The 21177-nt window shown below is 42.3% G+C and overlaps 1 protein-coding gene across 4 annotated transcripts in view; it reads left to right on the top strand.

The window, feature by feature from the left end:
- unc5a (unc-5 netrin receptor A) overlaps positions 1-21177 on the top strand; it is a 157283-nt gene that overhangs the window by 84196 nt on the left and 51910 nt on the right. For all 4 annotated transcript variants that reach the window (XM_079556760.1, XM_079556759.1, XM_079556757.1 and 1 more), the window contains exons 3-5: positions 12170-12313; positions 16379-16482; positions 18951-19131. In XM_079556760.1, coding sequence (XP_079412886.1) covers positions 12170-12313; positions 16379-16482; positions 18951-19131 — 429 coding nt within the window. The remainder of the gene's footprint in view (positions 1-12169; positions 12314-16378; positions 16483-18950; positions 19132-21177) is intronic.

Genomic DNA, 21177 nt, shown 5'->3' on the forward strand with positions numbered 1-21177 from the left:
GTCCCGTGTTATTTTTCAACCATTCTTCTTCTGTCTTGGAGTTATGGGTGGTTTGAGACAATCACATCAACTAAGGGCTTTAGGGCGAGCTAGACATCGGACATTTGCACACATCGACAGACAATCATACATCCCCATTCATTTGCTTTGGGGCGATTTCACCACCCATCTGAAATCTAGGCAGTGTGTGAAAGTTGGAAGTGAAAGAGGTGCTGCTCTACCATAATACACCCCCTTTCTTCACATATTTTTGAATACTAATACTTAAGAGGACTTGCACATCTCAAAACATTTAGATGATTGTTCTACTGTCCACTGATGTCCACTACAGTGCATGAAACAAGCATGAAATGTGGCATATATCGTCTCCATAAGCCATTATTTAAAAATTACCGGGTGTCCACTCAAATTGTCAATTTTTTTTTTTTTCCTCTCTCTCTGTCAGTTTTTATCATTGGTTTTCGCGTGTCTCCGATCATTTGTTTGTGCATTTGCTTTGACTTTACATACTTATGGTAGAGTCAACAAGCAAAGGTGAAAGGATTTGTGTTTAATATTTCATAAAGCATACTATAAACAAAGATGGAGTCCAATATGGCCCCCATAAACCTTAAAAATGTGTTTCAGGATTCAGTAGGCACAGTATATTAAATGGCATAGTTTTTCTTGGAATGACTGTCTGAAATCAGGCTACACATGTCTATGCACAATGTATGATTACATATAATGTATGTTGACATATACTTCTTTAAACACAGCACAACCAGGGTCGCACTGGTGACTTCACTGCTGTGTTCATTGTCAGCTAATCTTTACTCATGCTGTACCAAGCTTTACTTTCTGTAGTTTAGCTTAGTTTAGTCTCCCAGATGCTGTAATAGCCCCATGGCAATTAGTTGGAAGAAAGTTAGAAAATCTAGTTACACGCCTGAACTGACAGGGTGTGTCAGTGCGGGAAAGCCCAGCCAAGGGAAAGGGGCTAAATAAGTTATACTTTATTAATCCCCATAAGGAAATTCGGTCTCTGCATTTGACCCATCCTCAATGCCGCTGGGACGACATGCAGGAGCAGTGGGCAGCCAGCATGGGCAGGTGCTCGGGGACCCATCGCCCTATGTGGAGCCAGGCTAAAGTTCAGAAACACCTGGCTGCAGGATTAACCGATTGTACATGTTTTTAGTGGTAGGGGAAACCGGAGGAAACCTATGCAGACACTGGGACAACATGCAAACATCACACAGGGGCCTTCTAGCCTCACCCGGGTGATGCACAAATCACATGGGACTTAAATGGCACTGGATGAATGATCGAGGTGGAGGATAACCAAACCTAGTTGTATCCCACACATCAATGTGCACGTCAGACAATTTATTTTGTTCATCTTGATGTTTTTTCGTGGACAGGCAGATTTTTTGACAGAGAGGGTTTTAGTGAACACTTATTGCTTCACAGACTGAAGTAAATTTCTACTTGTTAAATTACGTGCCGTTGTCTTAGCTCTCAGCTCCAGGTTATTTATGAAATCCCCCGTCTATGTTGCAGAACTGCAGTAATTATGAATGCAGCATTTCTTTTGAACAAAGAAATTAATATTTAAGTCTTCAATCCATGTTTGCTGTGTAGCGCCTCATCCCCCTGTGTCTCACATTACTGGTAAATTGTGGACTATGCACGCTCCGAGCAGGAGGAGAACCATGTAGAGTCAGTCACATGTGACGGCTCAGGTAATCCATGGATTAAAACAGATTAGAATAGGGATTTAGACACTTTCTGCAGGTATTATTGTTCTAACGTATACTTTCTACTTTTAAAACTTTCTCTCACTGGCTTTGCTTTCTCTCCGCTCTGTGGCAACTGCTCGGTATCAGCTGCTGTGTCATTCCTGTCTGCTTTTGGTGTAAAAGTAGGAGATTTTTCTGAGAGATACAGATTCGGAAAAGCAGCAGTCTTCTTTCCAACATTCTTTAACCAGGAGTGACTTTTCACTCTGCCAGACATCATTTGCAGACCTATAATTTATTCTCTTTCATGAATAATATTTCGTTTTTCTTTTTTGGGGTTGTCGCTGCAAACCACCTGCTCCTTTGTGTGCAGTAATTTGGAAAATGATTTGACGTAGGTTTTTTACGCCAGATGCACTTCCTAACATAATCTTCTTCATTTATGCAGGATTTGAGTAGAGTGGCACATACATCAGGCTTTATTCAGGACACCTTAGCCTCAGTATTTTTTTTGTGATGCAACATTAAATGAAGTGTGTTGAAATTGACCCTATAGGAGCAGAGGGCGCAAACCTTCCCAAACCTTGCTGCCTTGAAAAGGGAAACCACTGGTCCAACTTTAATTCTGTGCAGAGAAGAGACAGGACAGGATCAGAAATAGTTTGGGGAAAGTGAAGCTTCATGGATTACTCTGTGACGTGTAGCGGGGTGTGGGCTCGAGGGAGACTGGCTAAATATGCAGGATTAGTTGATATAGCATTATAACATGGCTAAGAGCTCAAACTGCTTTGTTTTCCACTTTTGGAGACTGATTTCCTGAAATTCTCATGTAAGACTTTTGAGGTTTTGAAATAAGACTAGATTGTAAATAGAGCTCTGTTGCCTCTATGCTTCCTCTGGCTGTTTACCGAATATTGTTTTTGTTTTTCTTATTAGAATGCACCTGTGCACCTTTTGTTGAGTTTCTGTAATTTCTTTTTAATCTTCTATGTTTGATCAGGATTGTTAAACAGGGGCTGACCAATCATGAAATAAGTGATGGGGGTGTCCTGTTTTCTGTCGGGGCACACCTCACTTTCCATCCACATGTGAGAGCCACAACCCGGAGCAACTTTTCCTTATTTACCCCGGTGCCCAAGGCGATGTCAAACAGGGGAGTGCGAAATATGCCAGTGCACATGGATCACAGCTTTCATGTGCTATATCAGATCTTCCCTCTCTGCCTATGGTGTAATGGAAGCTAGAAGTGCTTAAGGCCTTGCACCTCTTCATGTCTCCTCAATTTGAACCGGGACAAGGTGTGCACGGGAGATAAAGGAGTGCCGTCTGTCCCTATCCCAAAGACTGGGAACATCCCGCTCTTGCCCATCACAGGTTGAGGAGGATATTGGATGCAGAGTAATTATGCTCGGGGCATTTCAGTTGAGGGCAATGGGCTAAATCACGCTGCTGCCTTCCCCTGTTAGTGTTAATGCATGAATGCCATTAAAGGAAAGGTTTCACAAGCTAATTACAGAAGGGGACAGTGCAAATAGAAATCCATTGCTTTGAATTAATGTCCATTTGATCTAATCACAAGTGATTGCTCCACGTCGGCTGATGACCAGATACAAAACGTGCAATGGAACCCTAATTGGGGGATGTTATGCAAAAGTGACTTTTTAGAGCTTTTTAGCAGGTCTCAATGTGATCTAATCAAAACAATTCTGAGATCACATTCCTGCATGTTTGAGTCATCTTTGAATCTTATGCAGTGACTTAATGTTAATGACTGAATCAGCTTTTGATGTGAACAGTTTGAACAGAATCTTATTTGTTGAAAGAGCCGTCTGTTTTTTACAGTTTTACACAAACTGAAAGAACATATAAACAGCAAAACAGCAGAGCAGGGACCACAAGTGATTTCTGCACTAAATTTACTTGGCAAAGCAGTCTTGACCTTTGTTTTAGCCATTTGTATTCATTACAGCCGATAGTTTTGACATAATTCAGAGGGTAAAAATCACAAATTAATGATTTTTTTTTTCAAATGGTGGACCTCTCAGCAAATTAGGTCTAAGACAGATTTTGAAATGAACTGATCTGAAAGATGTTTGTCTCATTAAAGACAAGGGTAAAGAGCTCAGTCACCCGGGAGTTGCTCGGAGAAGAGCTGCTGCTCCTTCACGTCGAGAGGGGCCAGCTGAGGTGGCTCGGGCATCTTTTCGGATGCCTCCTGGTTGCTCCCCCCCCTCAACACACGCACACAAGCTTTAAACCAAGATATGAAGCTTTTTACCCACAATTCATTATCACATCACAAACCTGTGAACACCCTTGTGACTAAAAAAAACGCAATTTGGAAGATCGTATGGATGCTGTTGTGACATCCTGCATGCACCTGCCTACCTGGGTGTTGTAGCACTGACAAATGCTGGAGTGAAATTTCTTGTTGAGTGAAGATCGCACTCCCCTGGGGCATTCAGAGGCGCGTGCTCATTACTCATTACTACCACGCAGCTCAAATTATTTTTACCCAAAACATTTTCCTCTTCTGTTTAGAAGTGGGTTGTAATGAGTTGTATGTGCTTTGTTACTTGATAGAATTTTTCATCACTTTTAGTGACAGTAGTTTTAGTACATTTGGATTAGGTTTAATTTGTTTAAAAACAGTGTATTGTAAAATGGGAAAGAATTACTAAACAAAAAGATCCCGGGTCCTCTCAGTGTGGAGTTTGCATGTGCTGCCCATGTCTGCGTAGGTTTCCACTTTTGCCTTTTGACTCTTTTCTCCATTTTAAGATCAATAAAGTCATATTTTATTGTCCTGATCTTATAGATAAATTACCAGTTAGGATATATCTATTGATAAACTCTTGGATAAACATTTAACAAAGATCACTGGACTGGATTTCTACACTAAATATCCTTGGGTATATGACAGGCTTTAGGTTACATTAATATAAACAACTCACATGAAGTGATCTGATCATTACAAATATGTTAGATATATGTTAGAGTATTTCTATGTTAGTCTCTGTCTCAGCCTTGATTAGTTTTTGTTAGCGCGGCAATTAAAAATGCCTTTGCGGAGGTTTGCGGATTCTCCTGGTTCTTAGTTTTCCAATGATATGCAGCATGCCCATATTCACTTAGATTTAGGTGGTAAAAGTTATGTTTTTAAGGTGTTGAGAGCCAACACTGGTATCGGGTCAGTATCGGATATCTGTAGCCAATGCCCGATATCGTTTTTTTTTTTTCAGTATCGGCTCTGATATCCAATACCAGTATCGCTAGTCGCTGGCTAGTGCTCATAGATGTATTCCTACAAACAATTAAATAGAATCACAAAGAAGAAGCTTGCCAGCTAGTGGGCAAAGCTAACTGCGGGCTAGCACCACTTAAACAGTATTTACAGCCAAGTTTGTGTGAAAAAAAAAAAATTCCATTGTGTAATTGGATGTACAATATCCCTCTCTCCCTTCACCTTTTCTGTCAGTGTAGTATTTACTCCCACAGACAATTAATGATAAGTTAAAAAATCGCAACTTGCTACGACATCTGCAGTTGCGCTTATGGCCTCTAGGGGCATGAGTTACTTCGTACAGTGGTCCCTCGCTATAACCCCCCCGTGATAAACAAGGGAACACTGTACTGCTTTAGCATCAATAGCGTCCTATGTCACGCTTTGAAAATAGGTGACAAAACTTGGCCTTTTAAATACATTTTAGATTGTACTGACCCTTCTATTGCTGCATAGATCGAGACTTTCTTTGCAGGGACTTCTCATTTCAATGTCAAATGCCACATTTAAACGCTGTCAAGTGTACCTCCAGCTTTAGAGCGTCTACAGTCTTCTGCGGTGAGCCTCTTCACCCTCTGACATGCAGCCCCACCTCAGTCTCCTTGGAGTGGCATTGGACTGAACCAGACTGGATTGATTGGGGCAGGTAGTGCACCACTGTTTGTCAGCCATGAATAATCTGTAGCGACATTCAGAGCATCGGCGGGGGCCTTCAGCTGCGTACATTCATAGTGGAAAATGGACAGCTCAATCAAAAGAAGCTCTTGAAAAGCTGCTCCTGTCCGCGGGCAGAGCCTTGACCCAGAACGCCGTCCCACTGACTTAAGCCCCAACCTTACGGAGCGCCCTGAATGCACTGTACTGCCGCTTTCTCCTCCCCTCGCTGTTTAATAGAGCCATGCGTCACTCAGAAGGCCGCACTATCCTTGTTAGGGACAGGCTCTTATGGCACCAACGGCCCTCCGTGTCAGCGGGCACGGGCCACCCATCATCGCACTGCTTTACATGGTAATTGAAGTCTGCGCTGGAGTCTATGATAAAGCAGTCGTGCCCTTTATTCCTCCCCTTGGGGTTAACTTTGCATTTTTTAATTCATGAAATGTCACTACAGGGTGTCGGAAACCACAGGGCTGAGCTTGTGCTTCAACTAATTCTAATCTGGGCAAATAAACTACTTCATGAAATATTTGCTGTCTGCTAAGGAGTTTGCAGATACACAGTAGCCATTTAGAAGCTATAATGTACAAGCCAGAAAAGTGGTATTGTCGTGACGTGCAGGACACTTGAAAATGAAAAAGAAAATTCCTGCTTGAAGTAAAATCAATGCATTAATTAAAAAAAACACCTTTAGTAACAGAAATGTTTTTTGCTGTATTTTCAGGTGTGCACTTGATTAAAATATATGAAATGTGATTATTTCTTCACAACACCCTGGGGAAATGAATGGGTAAATCCACTAAGTTAAAGCTTTTGTAATTCACGAGATATTTTTTTTGTATTGATATTGCTTTTAAGCAGTTCTGACCTGCAAACCTGTGTCAAAGTCTGAAATATTTGTTAAGAGAAAGCATGCTTTTAGGTTCCCTGAAAGCAAAGACGGGAACTTGAGTTGCTGCTGATGCTATCTGGAACAAAGGAAGGAGAAAATAAAACACTCAAGAGTTTGCTTTGGATCTGTTGCCGGAACGATCTGGCCGCACATTGGTGAAAGCTTTTATCTATGATGTCTCTCCTCAACCATTGTGAACCCTCTCCCTTGAATCGGTGAATTCGCCCCGTTGTGTGGAGTGGCTGGGCCTTAATCCCGCTATATCCACTGATGAGTCCGGACCACACACAGCAGGGATGTCCCTAATTGAATTTCCTCGGTCACAATGCACACACAGCCAGGGACCCACAGGCTCCAGTTTGTGCCTTTGATAAGCAAATGACCCCTATGGAATTGAGGTCAGCGCCGACGAAAACAAGAGCGCTCCGAAAGAAAAATAAAGTCCGGCTCCCAAGACGAGCCCAATATCGACTGGTGCCGGGATAGAGTCCAATGATGTTTGCCCCGCGCTTGTTGAGCCCCTGTCGGGTCAAGAGGGGAGCCGATGTACCCACGCACAAGCTCACTGTCCAGCTATGACACCAAGCCCCTAAATAACTGCCAGAGAAATGTATTATATTACAATCATTCCCTAAACAAGATTCTAAGCCGTAGATATGGAGGGAAATGTTTATTCTCTGTATACAAAAAGGTAAGGCAGGGTAATTTAATATTTGTTTTTCTAATCCATTAATTGGCTGAGTTGTTTGTATGTTTGATCCTCGATCTTCTGCAGTCTATTATACTTATATTTGCCCCCCATCACCCACAGATAAAAAGCAGTTTTTGGCTGAATTTCACTCGTTTTCTGTCTTCAATCGTCCATGTTTTGTTGTTAGTCCATCATTATCCCCCACAACGCTCTAGTCTAGCCTAATAATATAGTTTGGTCAGTGAGCGAGGCCTGGTGAAGCTCCAGAGTGTAATCACATATAAATAAACTCAGCAGGGTTCCAGCAAAAGCTTAAACTTGTGTGGTGTCTGCCACATTACCACTCAATAAAACCTTCACATTTCTCTGTGTGGAGTTATGATGCGTTTTATTTTTTTGACGTGTACATGTTCACTTTCAAGATTCAGAGCTGCAGTGAGTCCCTCAAGCTCCAGTCTTAATGAGAGTGGTGTGTCTTTTCTGTGTTACTGAATGACATTGTCAAAGTTATGTTTATTTTACTAACTGCAGCTCGGGTACTGGCAAAACAACAGTAAACAGAGGCTCGTCCAGTAATTATTGACTGCATAAGAATGGTCCCATTTTGTTCCTAAAGTGATAAGCTGTGTCCTACTTATTAATTGGAGTGAAATTGGACAGTGACTCACAGCGGTGTAACTGGAAGGTGTCAGACACAGAAAGCAGGTAATTATGGAGACAGGAATAGATAAGGAAACGGAATGCAATTATGTGGCCAAGCAGAGCTTTAAATTGCTCTTCTTTGGATTTCTCACCTCCGAGTTGCTATTGTTCATGCCTTGCATCTTCATACTGATCTTTATTCTTCACAGTCTCTCGCACAGAGTCAGAAGGTTTGCATTAATCAAATGCATTTCTACTGTAAGAAGGCGCAGAGTGAAGCGCTGAACACGGCTTATTCTCGGCTTTGCATTCAAATCTCTTCTCAAAGTGATTGCGCATGGCTAAACTGCTGAGGGCTCACCATAAATTGGGGTCATCAAATGTTGTCATTGTTCTTGTCTGTGAGGTTCCTCAAGATCCACCCTCCCATTAACTTTACTGTGGGGTGTAGATACAGACTGTCCCGCTCTTTACCCCCCTACCCACCACACGCCCTGCAGCTGTACAAAGGCACCATGCAGCCGCTCAGTCACATTACACAGTACTGTAATGCTCTGAGCTCTCACTGACTCACACATGAGAAACACGTGGTTTGTTTATGAACTGGGTCCCATCATGTACAGTGTCTCCTCTTTATTCATACAAATACATGTTCTCACTTTTCGTCATAAAAACTGGACATCATTATTATTACAAAACATTAATGGCTTTAATTATCTTATTTATTGTTTGTTATTTACTGATTTATGGATTAATAAACCAGCCTGCATACCTATGTGGCAGACAGAAGCCTTTATTTTTGTGATGTTAAGTGAATAAAGAACTACCATATTTTCTGGACTGTAAGTCGCTCTGGAGTATAGGACGCACAAGCCAAAAATCGCGTAATGACAGGCTGAATAGGTGTACGACATGCTAGTGTAGCACAGTGATGGTTAGCTACATGAAGCATAAACAACAAACTAAATGCTAGCGTCACAAAAACAGTTCAGATAACTATAGCATAAAGAACATACCAAACTCTCCATCTCACTCCAAATCAATAAATCCATTGAAATCTTCATCCTCGGTGTCACTTCTGAACAATCGCCCTGGCAACGACCTGGGCACGGAGGCGTAACTGCACTGTTGACAAGCCTCTCCCGGCAGCACGTTTTTCACGCTCTCATTTGCGAACTTGTTCTTCTCTGTGGCCATCTAGCTTTTAGCCCGTGACTAGCTTTTGTTTTCTTCATTGAGGTAAGAGTAACCTCCGCTTTTCGCCAATCCCTCACAAGTTTCTCGCTTAGTCCAAACTTTCTTTCTGCTGCCAGCTTAGCCTGCAGTGCCCTCTAGCAGCCTGTGAAATTATATATTTGAATCAAAAAAAGGGAAAAAAAAATCACACATTAGTCGCTCCTCAGTATAAGACGCACCCCAGCCAAACTATAAAAAAAAGTGTGACTTTTAGTCCGGAAAATACGGTACCTAAGAAAATCTCTTAAAGGGACTATGCAAGTTAGTCATTTTATGCTCACTACTGCCACCTCAGGTCTTACACGTAACTGCAGGTTCTGTATGAAGCTTGTGCATGATGGCAATTTGGACCCGAAGTGAGTTTTTGAGGGATTTTAGAGGCAGTTGTGGTGAAGGTCTGAGCTCATTCTACACAGGACCTTGCTGGAACATGTAGGGGGAGGAAAATACTTAAACTTAGTACTTAACTAGTACTTAAACTCCGTATAGTCTCTTTAATGTTAGTCGGGGATTGAATTTTATTTTGTGCACAGACTACGCTAACATATACATTCAGTTTTCTCCTCTGTGTCTCAGTTTGTTTATAATGTCAGAGCACATGTTTCTATCACAAGGCAGGATGTTGTTGATGCTCGCGGTGTTGCTCCGGGGCTGGAGTCTCTGCACATGCTCTACACATACAGCCAAATCCTCCACATTTAGACCCTAATGCACCAAAAAGTCAGCCAGTGACCCTCCTCTCCGTCACTTACTGCCTCATGCCTGCTGGCGGTCAGGCCACTCAGCTCTCTTGTCGTTTCCGACAAGCGCGTTCAGTACTTTGCCCCCACAATTGTTTGAAATGCAGAAGAATCCTATTCCGGCTTGATGAATACCTTGACAGTTCTGTAGGTAATTGCTGTATAGGTTTGATGGCCTGATAGGTGGCACTTAGTCAGGCTTGAGTTGGCTTCACCCAGTCACTGAAATGATCACTACAGACGTATCAAGTGTTGGAGGGGAGTGGGAGAGTGTCACAAAGTGCTTTTATGTAAATGGTTGTTGAGAAGCGGCACTCCATCGCAACTAAAATATACAGTACTTAGACATGTGTTCTCCGTGACTGTAAAATACTGAAGGTTCACTTTTTCTGGTTCCTAGAGAAAGACAAATGAGACATAAGGACTTCCTTCAGTTAACCAGTTAGCCCCCGCCTGAACCGAGCACATTCTCCAGTTTGGCTATACCCAAATCTAAAAGCTTCTCAACTGGAGAGTTTGGGCAGTTTAACACCTCATTTGAAAGCTAAGACCTGTAAAACTGATTGTGAATTTTTTAAGAATTTTTTTTGTGTGTTTTTGTTGCGTTTTCGTTGCTTTTTCATTGCATTTTCATCACTCATTGTCACTTTTTTGTCACGTTCCTTGTCGCTTTTTTGTGGCATATTTGTTTTCCGTTTCCTTCACATTTTCGTCACATCTGTGTTGCTTTCCTTGCGTTTTCGCCACGTTTACGTCACTTTTGTGTTGCGTTTTTTGTCACGTTCCTTGTGGCTTTTTTGTGGCCTCCTTTTAATGCATTTTCCCCCTGTTTTCATTACGTTTTTTTCGGTTCTTTTTTGTGCCTTTTTGTCACTCTTAAAGGAATAGGCCACCGTTTTTACATACTAAAATATGTTCTTACCTCACTTTAGACGTGTTAATATATCCCCGTCTGGTCTTTGTCCGTGCGCTCACACATACGCAGCCTCTCCCACATGTCACATAGCTCCAAAAAAGCTCACGATAGAAGCTACCAAGCTCTTCCACGTGTTCCCTATTTAAATAAAGTTACGTGAAGTGTTTTCATGCAAAGTATATTTACACAGAAATGTAACATGTCGATTTTATAAGCAGATAAAAAGGGGGACTATATTGTGAGGCGTAATGATACGAGGAGCAAAACGTCCGCGCAGTAACTCCTAAAGGTTATTGACGGAAGTGAGCGGGGGAAGTCTTTAGGAGTTACTGCGCGGACGTTTTACTCCTCGTATCATTACGCCTCACAATATAGTCCCCCTTTTTATTTGCTTATAAAATCGACACGTTACATTTCTGTGTAAATATACTTCGCATGAAAACACTTCACGTAACTTTATTTAAATAGGGAACACGTGGAAGAGCTTGGTAGCTTCTATCGTGAGCTTTTTCGGAGCTATGTGACATGTGGGAGAGGCTGCGTATGTGCTCCGTTTGCCTGGCAGAGCGCACGGACAAAGACCAGACGGGGATATATTAACACGTCTAAAGTGAGGTAAGAACATATCTCAGTATGTAAAAACGGTGGCCTATTCCTTTAAGTCGTGTTTTTTATTGTGTTATTGTTGCTTTTCTGGCCCTTTTTTTTTTTTTTTTCAAGAAGCTTTTAGATTTGGATGAAGCTGAACTGGAAAAAATGTGCTCGGTTCAGGTGGGGGTTAAGGGGGTAAAACAAAATACAAATGTAATCTGCATATAATAATAATATTTGCATTTTGATTGAATGGTACAGTTCAATGTATCAAAAAATACCTCCGGATAACAGGTGAAAAAAACCAGGATGGAAGAAAAGAATGCTTCTCGAATTTATTGTTTTGACGTCTGAGAAATGAACAGAGTCACAATTCTGCATTGTCTTTATCTTGACAAGCGATACTGTTTTGCTGTTTTGGTGCTACTTATATCAACACATCGCCGATTGTGAACTCCTCCACTCGGGGATAAGAAAGCGGGTCAAAATGGGTATTTTTCTCCAGTATTTGCCTTGTTACTCTCCAATTGCTGCTGCTGCTGTTTTTTTTTAACGCCTACCAAATTGCAGCGAGGATAGCCGCGAGACGATCTTCTCATTTTCCCCACTTAACAACAAGAATCCTCTGTTTATGGATGATCATGGCCCTGTGCTTGTTTTTCCTGCCACATTAGTCTGAGATACAAAATAAATGCCACAATTCAGCTCGACTCAAGGATATATTTCATGTGATTTTATTTTATTTTTTTCACATTTTATACGCCCCCTTCTTAACGAGTGTCCTTGTATGGTGTTTGCAGTGCTGCCGGTGATGCAGGTGACGATAGAGATCACCAGACAGCAGGTGGAGAAGGTGTTTGGGCTGGATGAGTACTGGTGTCAGTGCGTGGCCTGGAGCACCACAGGAACCCAGAAGAGTCAAAAAGCCTACATCCGGATTGCTTGTAAGTACAATGCAATTTCATATACTTTGATTTTTGTACGTAAGGCTACTTTTACTACCTCTTAACCCCCACTTGGACCGAGCAGTTTGGTTTTGCCCAAATCTAAAAGCTTCTTGGAAAACAAAGTCTCAAAATGGCAACAAAAATGAGACGAGAACGAGGATGAAAACACAACAAAAGAGTGAAAAAAATATGACGACAAAGGGCCAAAAACGCGAAAAAGCAACCGAAGAATAACAAAAAAGTGACAAAAATGTGTGACGAAAAAAGCAATGAGAAGAAATGCCAAAAAAGGTTGCAACGGCGCAAGGGAAAAGATCTGTTTAGATCTTCTGATTCTGATTTTTGGTAAAGCTGAACTGGAGAAAATGCACTTGGTTAAGGCCATGTCCACACTTATCCTGATCTCTCCAGAAACGCAGACTTTTCTTCAACCCTATACAAAACCGTCTCAGTCCACACCATACATTGTTTGCAGAACTGATGACGCAACGTTCCATCTCCATGGGCTCAGTTATTGGTCACACTAATAATGTTGCCATGGATACGCTCAGCTTGGAGAAAAAAGTATTCAGATTTTCTGACCACACCGCTCCATTTATACAGACGGCATCGCATCATAGAAGGGGGCATGGTTTCGCCGGGGGGGAAACAGAATATTTTGGGAGTCTTTATAGTCCTTTTAGCCATTTTCTGGTGAAATATGAACTTATTTATCACATATAAATGAAATCAAGTCTAAACCGGGTTCATATGGATGTTTATTCACAGCAGATTGTTCAGTAGAAGCGAAAAACGGCAGTTGTATCCAGCATTAGCTAGCGTTAGCATTAGCACGATGCTAACATGAAGCACCATGTTAGCATTCGCTGTTATCTATGAATCTATGGGCTGTTGAACCGCTTTGCCCCTCCCCATGTCTTTGTATCTTTATTTAGTAGGAAACTATATTTATAGTTCAGCATTTGTTAAAGCAGTTTTTGAATAATTAGACAAAGTTTAGAATTTACTCCAAATGGTTTTCCCCCTAAACATGACCATATATGGATGATTCCAGAGATGCCGTCTGTACCTATTCACCTTATTCCGCCCACTTTTGCCACTTTTTGCGTTGTCTCGGCACTTCCGTTGTCCTGACACTTCCGGTCGAGCACGAAGCCCGTTCATTTTAACGGAGAACGAGGGAAAATATTCTCCGCTCAAATCTGATGTTTAGTCGATTGATTTGTGTAAAATGGCCAATGTTCATTTGCACCAACAGTCCTCATAAACTGATTTTATGTGGACTTCTCCAGCCCTATGTTAACACATAGGAGAAAGGGGGCGGGCACAATTCATGGCGCCGCCCACGCGAGCCTCCGGAATAAGGTGAATACAGCGTTTACAAAAGTATCCAAAGTAATGATGTCATCTATCTGGATGCGTGTGGCCAGAAGGCCCAAACGCAGACAAATATCTGTATTTACAAAAGTATCTACCATATTTTTCACACTATAAGGCACACATAAATGCCTTTATTTTTAACAGTGCGCCTCATATCCCAGTGCGCCCTATGTATCAATTTCATTTGTAATGCATCGTGCCTTTGTTTACAGGTAAACCAGCTTTAATTAATGCGCCTTGTATTCCGGTGCGCCTTACTTATGAAAATGAACATTATCATTGATAATGCTTTTTATAATCAGGTGCGCCTAATTGTGCGAAAAATACGTTATGTAGGTGTGGACAGGGCCACACAAGGCACCTGAACCAAGCACATTTTCTTTTTTCTTTTTTTTTAAACTTTATTTACTTTTTTATGTACTTTTTTAGTATAACCCGACATACAGTTGCAAGATTGTAAGTATAGTGTGTCACATTTCTTAGAAATTAACTGCATGTAAAAAACCACCCACCCTCCTCCCCAACCAAAGGCCAATCAACCAATCACACAAAACATATACACGCACACACACAAACACAAAGAACCGAGCACATTTTCTCCAGTTTGGCTTTACTGAAATCTAAAAGCCTCTTGAAAAAAGTGTCAAAATAACAAGGATGAATAAGTAGTAATAATATGTGAGGAAAACAACGACAAAAAAAACACAAAAGAGTAACAGAAAAATTACAAAAAAGTGATGAAAAAGTGACAAAAATGTGTCAAAAATTAAGTGATGAAAACGCAGCAAAAAGCAATCGGGCCTTTTGGCCTTTTAGATTTGGGTAAAGCTGGACTGCACTTTTGACAGGCAGATGGGGAATCTTGTATGTATAGCGCTTTTCACATGACATCACCCAAAGGGCAAGAGAATTTTTCACGTGCACAAATGAAACATAACCTATGCCTGGCAACAGTAGTTTTTTATTATAATGAAGCACGACCACCGTATAAAATCTTTCACACACATGTTGTTTTAGCGCGTGACAATCCAACTCTGATTTACCAATTAGCCCCTGGGCTCTTTTGATTGGATGCGCCACAGTCTATCACCGTGATTACAGTTCTACTTACGAGAGCAAATGTCAGGCCCAGCGCAGGGTACAAGAGTAATGCATCTCCTCAAGGCAACAGTTGGAGAAAAAAAGTGGAACTCTAAATTTGAGTATTCATGAGCGTATTATTCACTGGATGCACTGTATCAGCAATGATCCCGATGAAAGTCAGTGGAATAAAAACTGATCTGAAATTTATTACCGCACGGCTATCATAAATCTGTCTTGGGAACACAGACGCATCCCCCAGCCGCAGCCTCAGAAGCTTTATTTGAAAAAAAAAAGAAGCTATTTTACATTGGCGTATTTTAGCGCATTGTGCCTATTAATTCTCATATAAATATGCATAACTTGAGACGTGGCTGAACGAAGCAGTGTCTGGCAAGCACAAGAAAACACACTCATTACCCGAACTTGTTTGAGAGCGTGGCGATGTCAGTTTGATGTAAAAGGACATGCTCAAGCTTTTTCATAATGGTGTATACAGTATGTACTCGACAAACTTTCCCAGAACGCTCTGCCGTTGCCTCCGAGGACAGCTGGATCTTTACTTCCCTGCAGTCGCGTCTTATCGCGTGTAATTAAATTGAATGTCATGAAACGCTCTGTTTGTCTTAATGTTGCGTCGTTTTGATCGGACAGGACAGGCATCTGGTTAAAAAATATTTCACTTGCACTTGCCCTCCGTCCCTTGCAAGCGCTATAATGTATCATTTGCGCTAACCTCAGCTAACTCATCAGGTATGGGGCGCCATGGATTTGCCCTCGAAGGAAATGGGCTGTAGCAGTTTTTAGCGGCGTAATTCATAGCCGGGATTACCAGCGAATATATATGGCAGTGCTTGATGCAGTGAGAGTGTTCAATGAGACGAAATGCGAGGCCCAGCGCAGGCAGCCAGGCTTTGCGGCAGCTCTTGTCCAGCCGCCTCAGGGCTTTGTTTTGGTGTGGCCGCTCCAAGCTCTTATACAGATGGAAGGCTGGAGGATGCTGGACGAGAGAGCGTGGGGGTAGGCGGGAGGGAAGGATAGGGGGGAAAAGAGGGATGCGGGCTAATGCAATTGCTTTTACTTGATACCGAGCCCCTCTGGCTGCAGACAAGCATCTCTGAACCAAGCAGGAAGGCAGTAATAAGCGTGGTCGGTGCCACTGATCCCTGCGTGGCTTAGGGGACCAACTGGAGTGCAACATGCAGAGCCAGAGCGGGCTCCTGCCACATATCGGCAGTGGGGAAATTTAGAAAGATCAACAAGCCAGGATTTAGAAGTCTTGCTTTTAAAACTTGCCGGATGGTTTGATACAGTATATGACCAAACATTTGTGTTGTTCAAACTGGTGACAATGTCGGCTGCTTTTTCTGTCCTGTTTTTCCTGAAATTTAGTCAGAGCTGGGTATTGTTCATTGTCAGTAGGCTATGGCATTGAGTATACACCCAAGTGCACAAAACTTTTTTCTTCTCTTAGATCTGACAACAGCTATTTTCAGGATTTTTTTTTTCATTTATTATGTCTTTAGAGAAAACATATGTAAACATGACACATTTCACACTCATATTTTTTGCCTGTAATTGTTTTTTCACCTTTCCCACCAGATCTGAGGAAGAACTTTGAGGAGGAGCCGCAGGGTAAAGAGGTGGCATTGGACCAGGAGGTGTTGCTGCGCTGCCATCCCCCTGAGGGAGTGCCACAGGCCGAGGTGACGCCCGCATACACCCCATATTTATAGCCCTTTAAATCCAGCATCCACTTACTCTTTTCTCTACCGGGGGACAAAGAGCAAAGCCACTTTCAGGAGCTCCGCGCAGCTCCAGGATGAATTACAGCTCTAATTATTTCCCTTTATTGATTTATTATCTCTCCTACATCTCCGTGAAGCGGCGTATCACATTGGCTCGTCGCGTCAGTCACAAAAGCCTAGGAGCCGCTTCACTCCACATTTGGCATCTCTAAAGGCCTATTCATAATTAATGTCTCTATTTGTGCCGCTTTCTTCCCGTCTTCTATCTTTGTGCCGTCACGTCTGTCTGAGTGTATCTAAGTCGGGGGTGTTTTAGTGTCCGGGTGACTGAACTTACGCTGGGCATGTCTGGTCTCTATCCTATTGTCGCATCTCGACGCCACCTTGTCCGATAACCACACAAGAGACAGCATGACCAACCACCCTGACACACTTGGAAGCAGTGGCATCACACAGGACTATTTACTTCTACTTAAGGAACAAAAGCTTTATGTGAAAATTTGTTCTCATAGTTTTAAGTAAGTAAGTGCTTTTTTTGTCATTGTACAACTGTACAACGAAATTGTGACTAGGTGTTAGTCCTGAGCCGCTGCAACTGAGCCGCGCTGCCATTGTGGGCCAACCTGACCAGCAGGAGATCGGAGGAATCTGCTTGGTTGCCTTCAGTGCTCCTCCGAACCTCTGAAACTGTGCACCGCCTCCTGGGTTTGTCCCGGTTTCAGAGCGTGGTGTCCTGCACTGGTCAGCTCCACCACCTCCTGCGCAGCTCCCGCCGCTCTACAACAGTCTTTCACCATCTTCTGGCAGGAGCTTAGAAGTTAATCTGTTATATTTTCCGGTGAACGTCCATTAGGCAGAACAATAGAGTCTCACCCGGGTTTCCTGTAGCTCCTCTTTTGACGCCTCCTTTGTAATGCAGGTGTGGGGGCTTTTGGTGCCTCTTCAGTGTATCAGAAGAAGAAATTTGTAGGTCTCAAATGGGTTTAGCTAATCCTAGCTGTTTACTTTTAAAAAGCTGCTTTCTTCAGGACCATTATGGACTCTCTGCAGTAAAAATAAACGCCACCGAACCTCACAAAAACACAGCAAAGACGTACAAAAGTATCCAGTAAGTCAACGTGGAACACAGAAACCACAAATGCAGTTCACAGAGAAAGGCAAAAACTGCAGCTGTACCGAGAGAACTGTGACAAACCTTTCTTGTATCTCGTTTGAAGAAATGGCTGGTTTTCTAAATTTTCTCAGTTACTCAGTATTCAAGTACAATTTTCCCAGAGAATGTTTTTTTCTCTCACTTAGCGTAAATATTTGAGTTGCTCTACCTACGTCTGGTTAGATTGGCAGCATACCAGCCAATCACTCCTCTTCCATTGTCTGGACAGGAAGAAATAGGCGTGGGGTGGGGGGGCAACCCAAGATCAAAAGTCAAACAATTGTAAAAGTGGCGCACAAGAGGAGGAGAGCCCAATTATACGAGGAATTGCAATAGGCAGCGAAAGCAACAACAATTCAGTAGCACTCTAGCTACTCTCCTGACGGCACTGGGTCAAGCCAGAGCAGGAAAACAAGCAAGCCAATCTCAAAGTACACCAAAACATCAGTTATGGCTTCTGTAGAGGTCACAGTCATTCTGCAAAGTTACTGTTTCAACAGCTAGCACACCGAGCCTTTGCGGACTACAGCTCTGTTTGGGACATGGAGATGTTATAGAATCCATGGGGCCTTAGTAACCCTATAACGGCCAACAACACGACTCTCAACTCCAATCCCCAAACTATAACAAGTAAAAGAAGTAACATGACTTATAAATATGGAAATCTTAAAGAAATGTTCCCAAGTTCCAACTTTGTTTCGGCAAACCTGACAAAGCCTTTTCAACAGCTGGTCTTTAATATGCTATCCAATTAACCAACTGTAAAAATAACAAAAAAAACACAGAAAATAAACTTTGTGCAGTTTTAATGGGTTGGTCCAGCCTTGTGTAAATTGGGATCTTGGGAATAGGGTTTTCCCTCTTTAACACTTTGGTTACAGACAGTTAATGTAGTTCTCCCAGTCTTTGATAATCAGTGTTTACTTTACTATGTTTCCCTCAAAACTGTTTTTTTTTTCTTTTAATTTAATGGTGTCTGTCCTTATATCTGTACCAAAAGGTGATTGCTCGAAGCTTCATGTTGTTGAGATATACAGTATTCCCACTGGCAACATAAATTGTCTCTTTGGGGTTTCCAGCTCTGGGCAAATAGCTGAGTTGTGAATCAAAACACGCATAAATAAGCAGGTGGCGCTTAAAGGCTTATTCCTGTAGTTTTTCTTCTCTGCTTTAGCTAATGATTACAAACACAAACACTAAATAGAGCTATATTGAATCCGTCTTTTTTCATTCCTTGTCAGTGAATTTTGACCTTTTGAAAAAACCTTTTCAGGTGGAGTGGCAGAGAAACGAGGATGTGATTGACCCAGTCAGCGACACCAATTTTTTCATTACGGTGGACCATAATCTCGTCATCAAAAAGGCCCGGCTGGCGGACACGGGCAACTACACATGTGTGGCCAAAAACATCGTGGCTCGCCGCAAGAGCACGTCAGCCACCGTCCTCATCTATGGTAAGAGACAAACGCTTCCCTCTCGGGTCCTGACGATCTGGTGACGTGCCCCAGGGCTAATGAGGGGCCTTTTCTTGATTTGAAAAGACATGCCAGTAAATAATTAATTCATGTTGCGGGTACACGCTGTTTCACTGTTTAGCCACATTATCACTGTCAGGGTTGGAGGTATTTTTACTCTAAGCAGGATAAATGGCAGTGTGTTGGTGGTTTGAACCTTGCTCGAAGCTTGCTTGTCTCTAATGTGGCTGGTTGCGTCAGGAAGGTCGTCAATGTTAAAGATCTGAGTAACAGTAGAGGTGGGCGATATTAGCCTGGTGAGACCAGAATGATTCCTCTCTATATTTTTCTATACAGCGGGGGATCAGTCTGGACACCCCGCCCCAGTTGGCGGCATCAGAAAAATGAAAACGTGCGGGTGCAATCAGATTCATTTATTTGCGGTGTTCATGAGCACTCAATACCAATCTAAAAACGGCGCACGAGAGAGAGAAAGAGCGTGTCTCCAATCGGCGGTGAATTACCAAAAAATTCATTGACAGTAGGTGAGTTTTGTGATTCATAATTCTGTGTCAATATTAATGCGAAAACCGATAATAACACCATATCAACAGCAGACGCCTGCCCTTCGCTGATTGGTAGACTCCGTTTCCTGTTTAACTCACCTGTACAACTTACCGCTGTGGGAAAAGGAATTGACGCTGCGGTGACCAGACTCAATCGCTCGTAGAGCCGTGAGTCTGGTTCCCAGGCTAGGGCGATAATATCTTAATTGTTGTTTGGACGATATGCAAAATTGGGAATATCGTGTATTATCATCATAAATTGTAGAATTCAACCCTCCAAACCTTTATAGAGATGACGCAAGTATAAAACTAAATAACCTAAACTGTAACACTAAAGATCTGTGTTTAGCAAGTTTAATACTGCAGGCGTTTGTTTGACTGTATTTTTATCTTCTACTATCTTTATCTTTACACAAATCACGACGTTTCTGCTGCAGCTACAGGATAGTCGGCTATGCTGCACTGCCAACTGCATTACAGCCACAAAGTCGTACCTGTGCTATGTCGCTCCTTCTAGTGTCAGTGTTCACATAAAAGGTTGAAGCGTGTTCGTGTGAAGAGCTTTCGTTGTTGCGCGAACTTCGAGGAGAGATGAAACGGGGGCAGAAGATCAATAAATGAAATAATCCAAGCATCATTTGTTTTTCCCTCTGAGCCTCGTTTAGTTCTGTATTTCATCCAATGGCCGCTGGTTGCACTGGTTTAAGACCATGACGCTAGGCCGACATTGTTCTGCAGTACCTCCATATGTGGGCGCCAAAACAAGCTAGTTTTCTATTAGTTAGCATTGCACTTTCCGCACATTTTAAGCAACTGAAAGCCTGGTTTCTAATTTTTTGGAACTTGCTACACCTAGATATTTCTCCTGTGATAATGCTGGGTTACTAGCAATGAAAGAAACCAGGCTGGTTTCCGTAAGAACATGCTCCATCACAGCAGGTTAGGAGGAATCTGTAAATCCGCCATGATTTCCTCCTGAACGTAGTTATTATGGCAAACATGGAGGAGTGAGGAGACGGAGTCTATTCTATGTCTATGATTTTATCAGAGTTGCACCTGTGGCCTCACAGCCACAGGTGGCTGTTTGCCCCGCCCACAATCCAGCAGAAAAGAGGGACACACGTGCTGTTTCATAGAAGGTACATTATTTTTAAAAAAAGAAAAAAGGCCAGCAAGACCTTCTTCGCAAGATTGCACACATGTCTTTGAACGAGTGCAAAAATATCGTCTGAATATCGATATCGAGATATTGAAAAATCAAGATATTAATTTTGGTTAATATCGCCTGCCCCTAAGTAACACTATATTGAAAGAACAATCGCAGTCCACTACTTGCACATTTGAATCCTGTTATAATACTCTCTGGTAGTGCTTTGCATTACTTTACAGCAGAGTAATAGTGTAGCAATAGAATTGAAATGGCATGATTCACAAGGTGTAGTAACATGGTAATTATGGAAACAGTTTTGAATATGGCTGC

The sequence above is a fragment of the Gobius niger genome (genome assembly GCF_951799975.1).
Source record: "Gobius niger genome assembly, chromosome: 5".
NCBI lineage: Eukaryota > Metazoa > Chordata > Actinopteri > Gobiiformes > Gobiidae > Gobius > Gobius niger.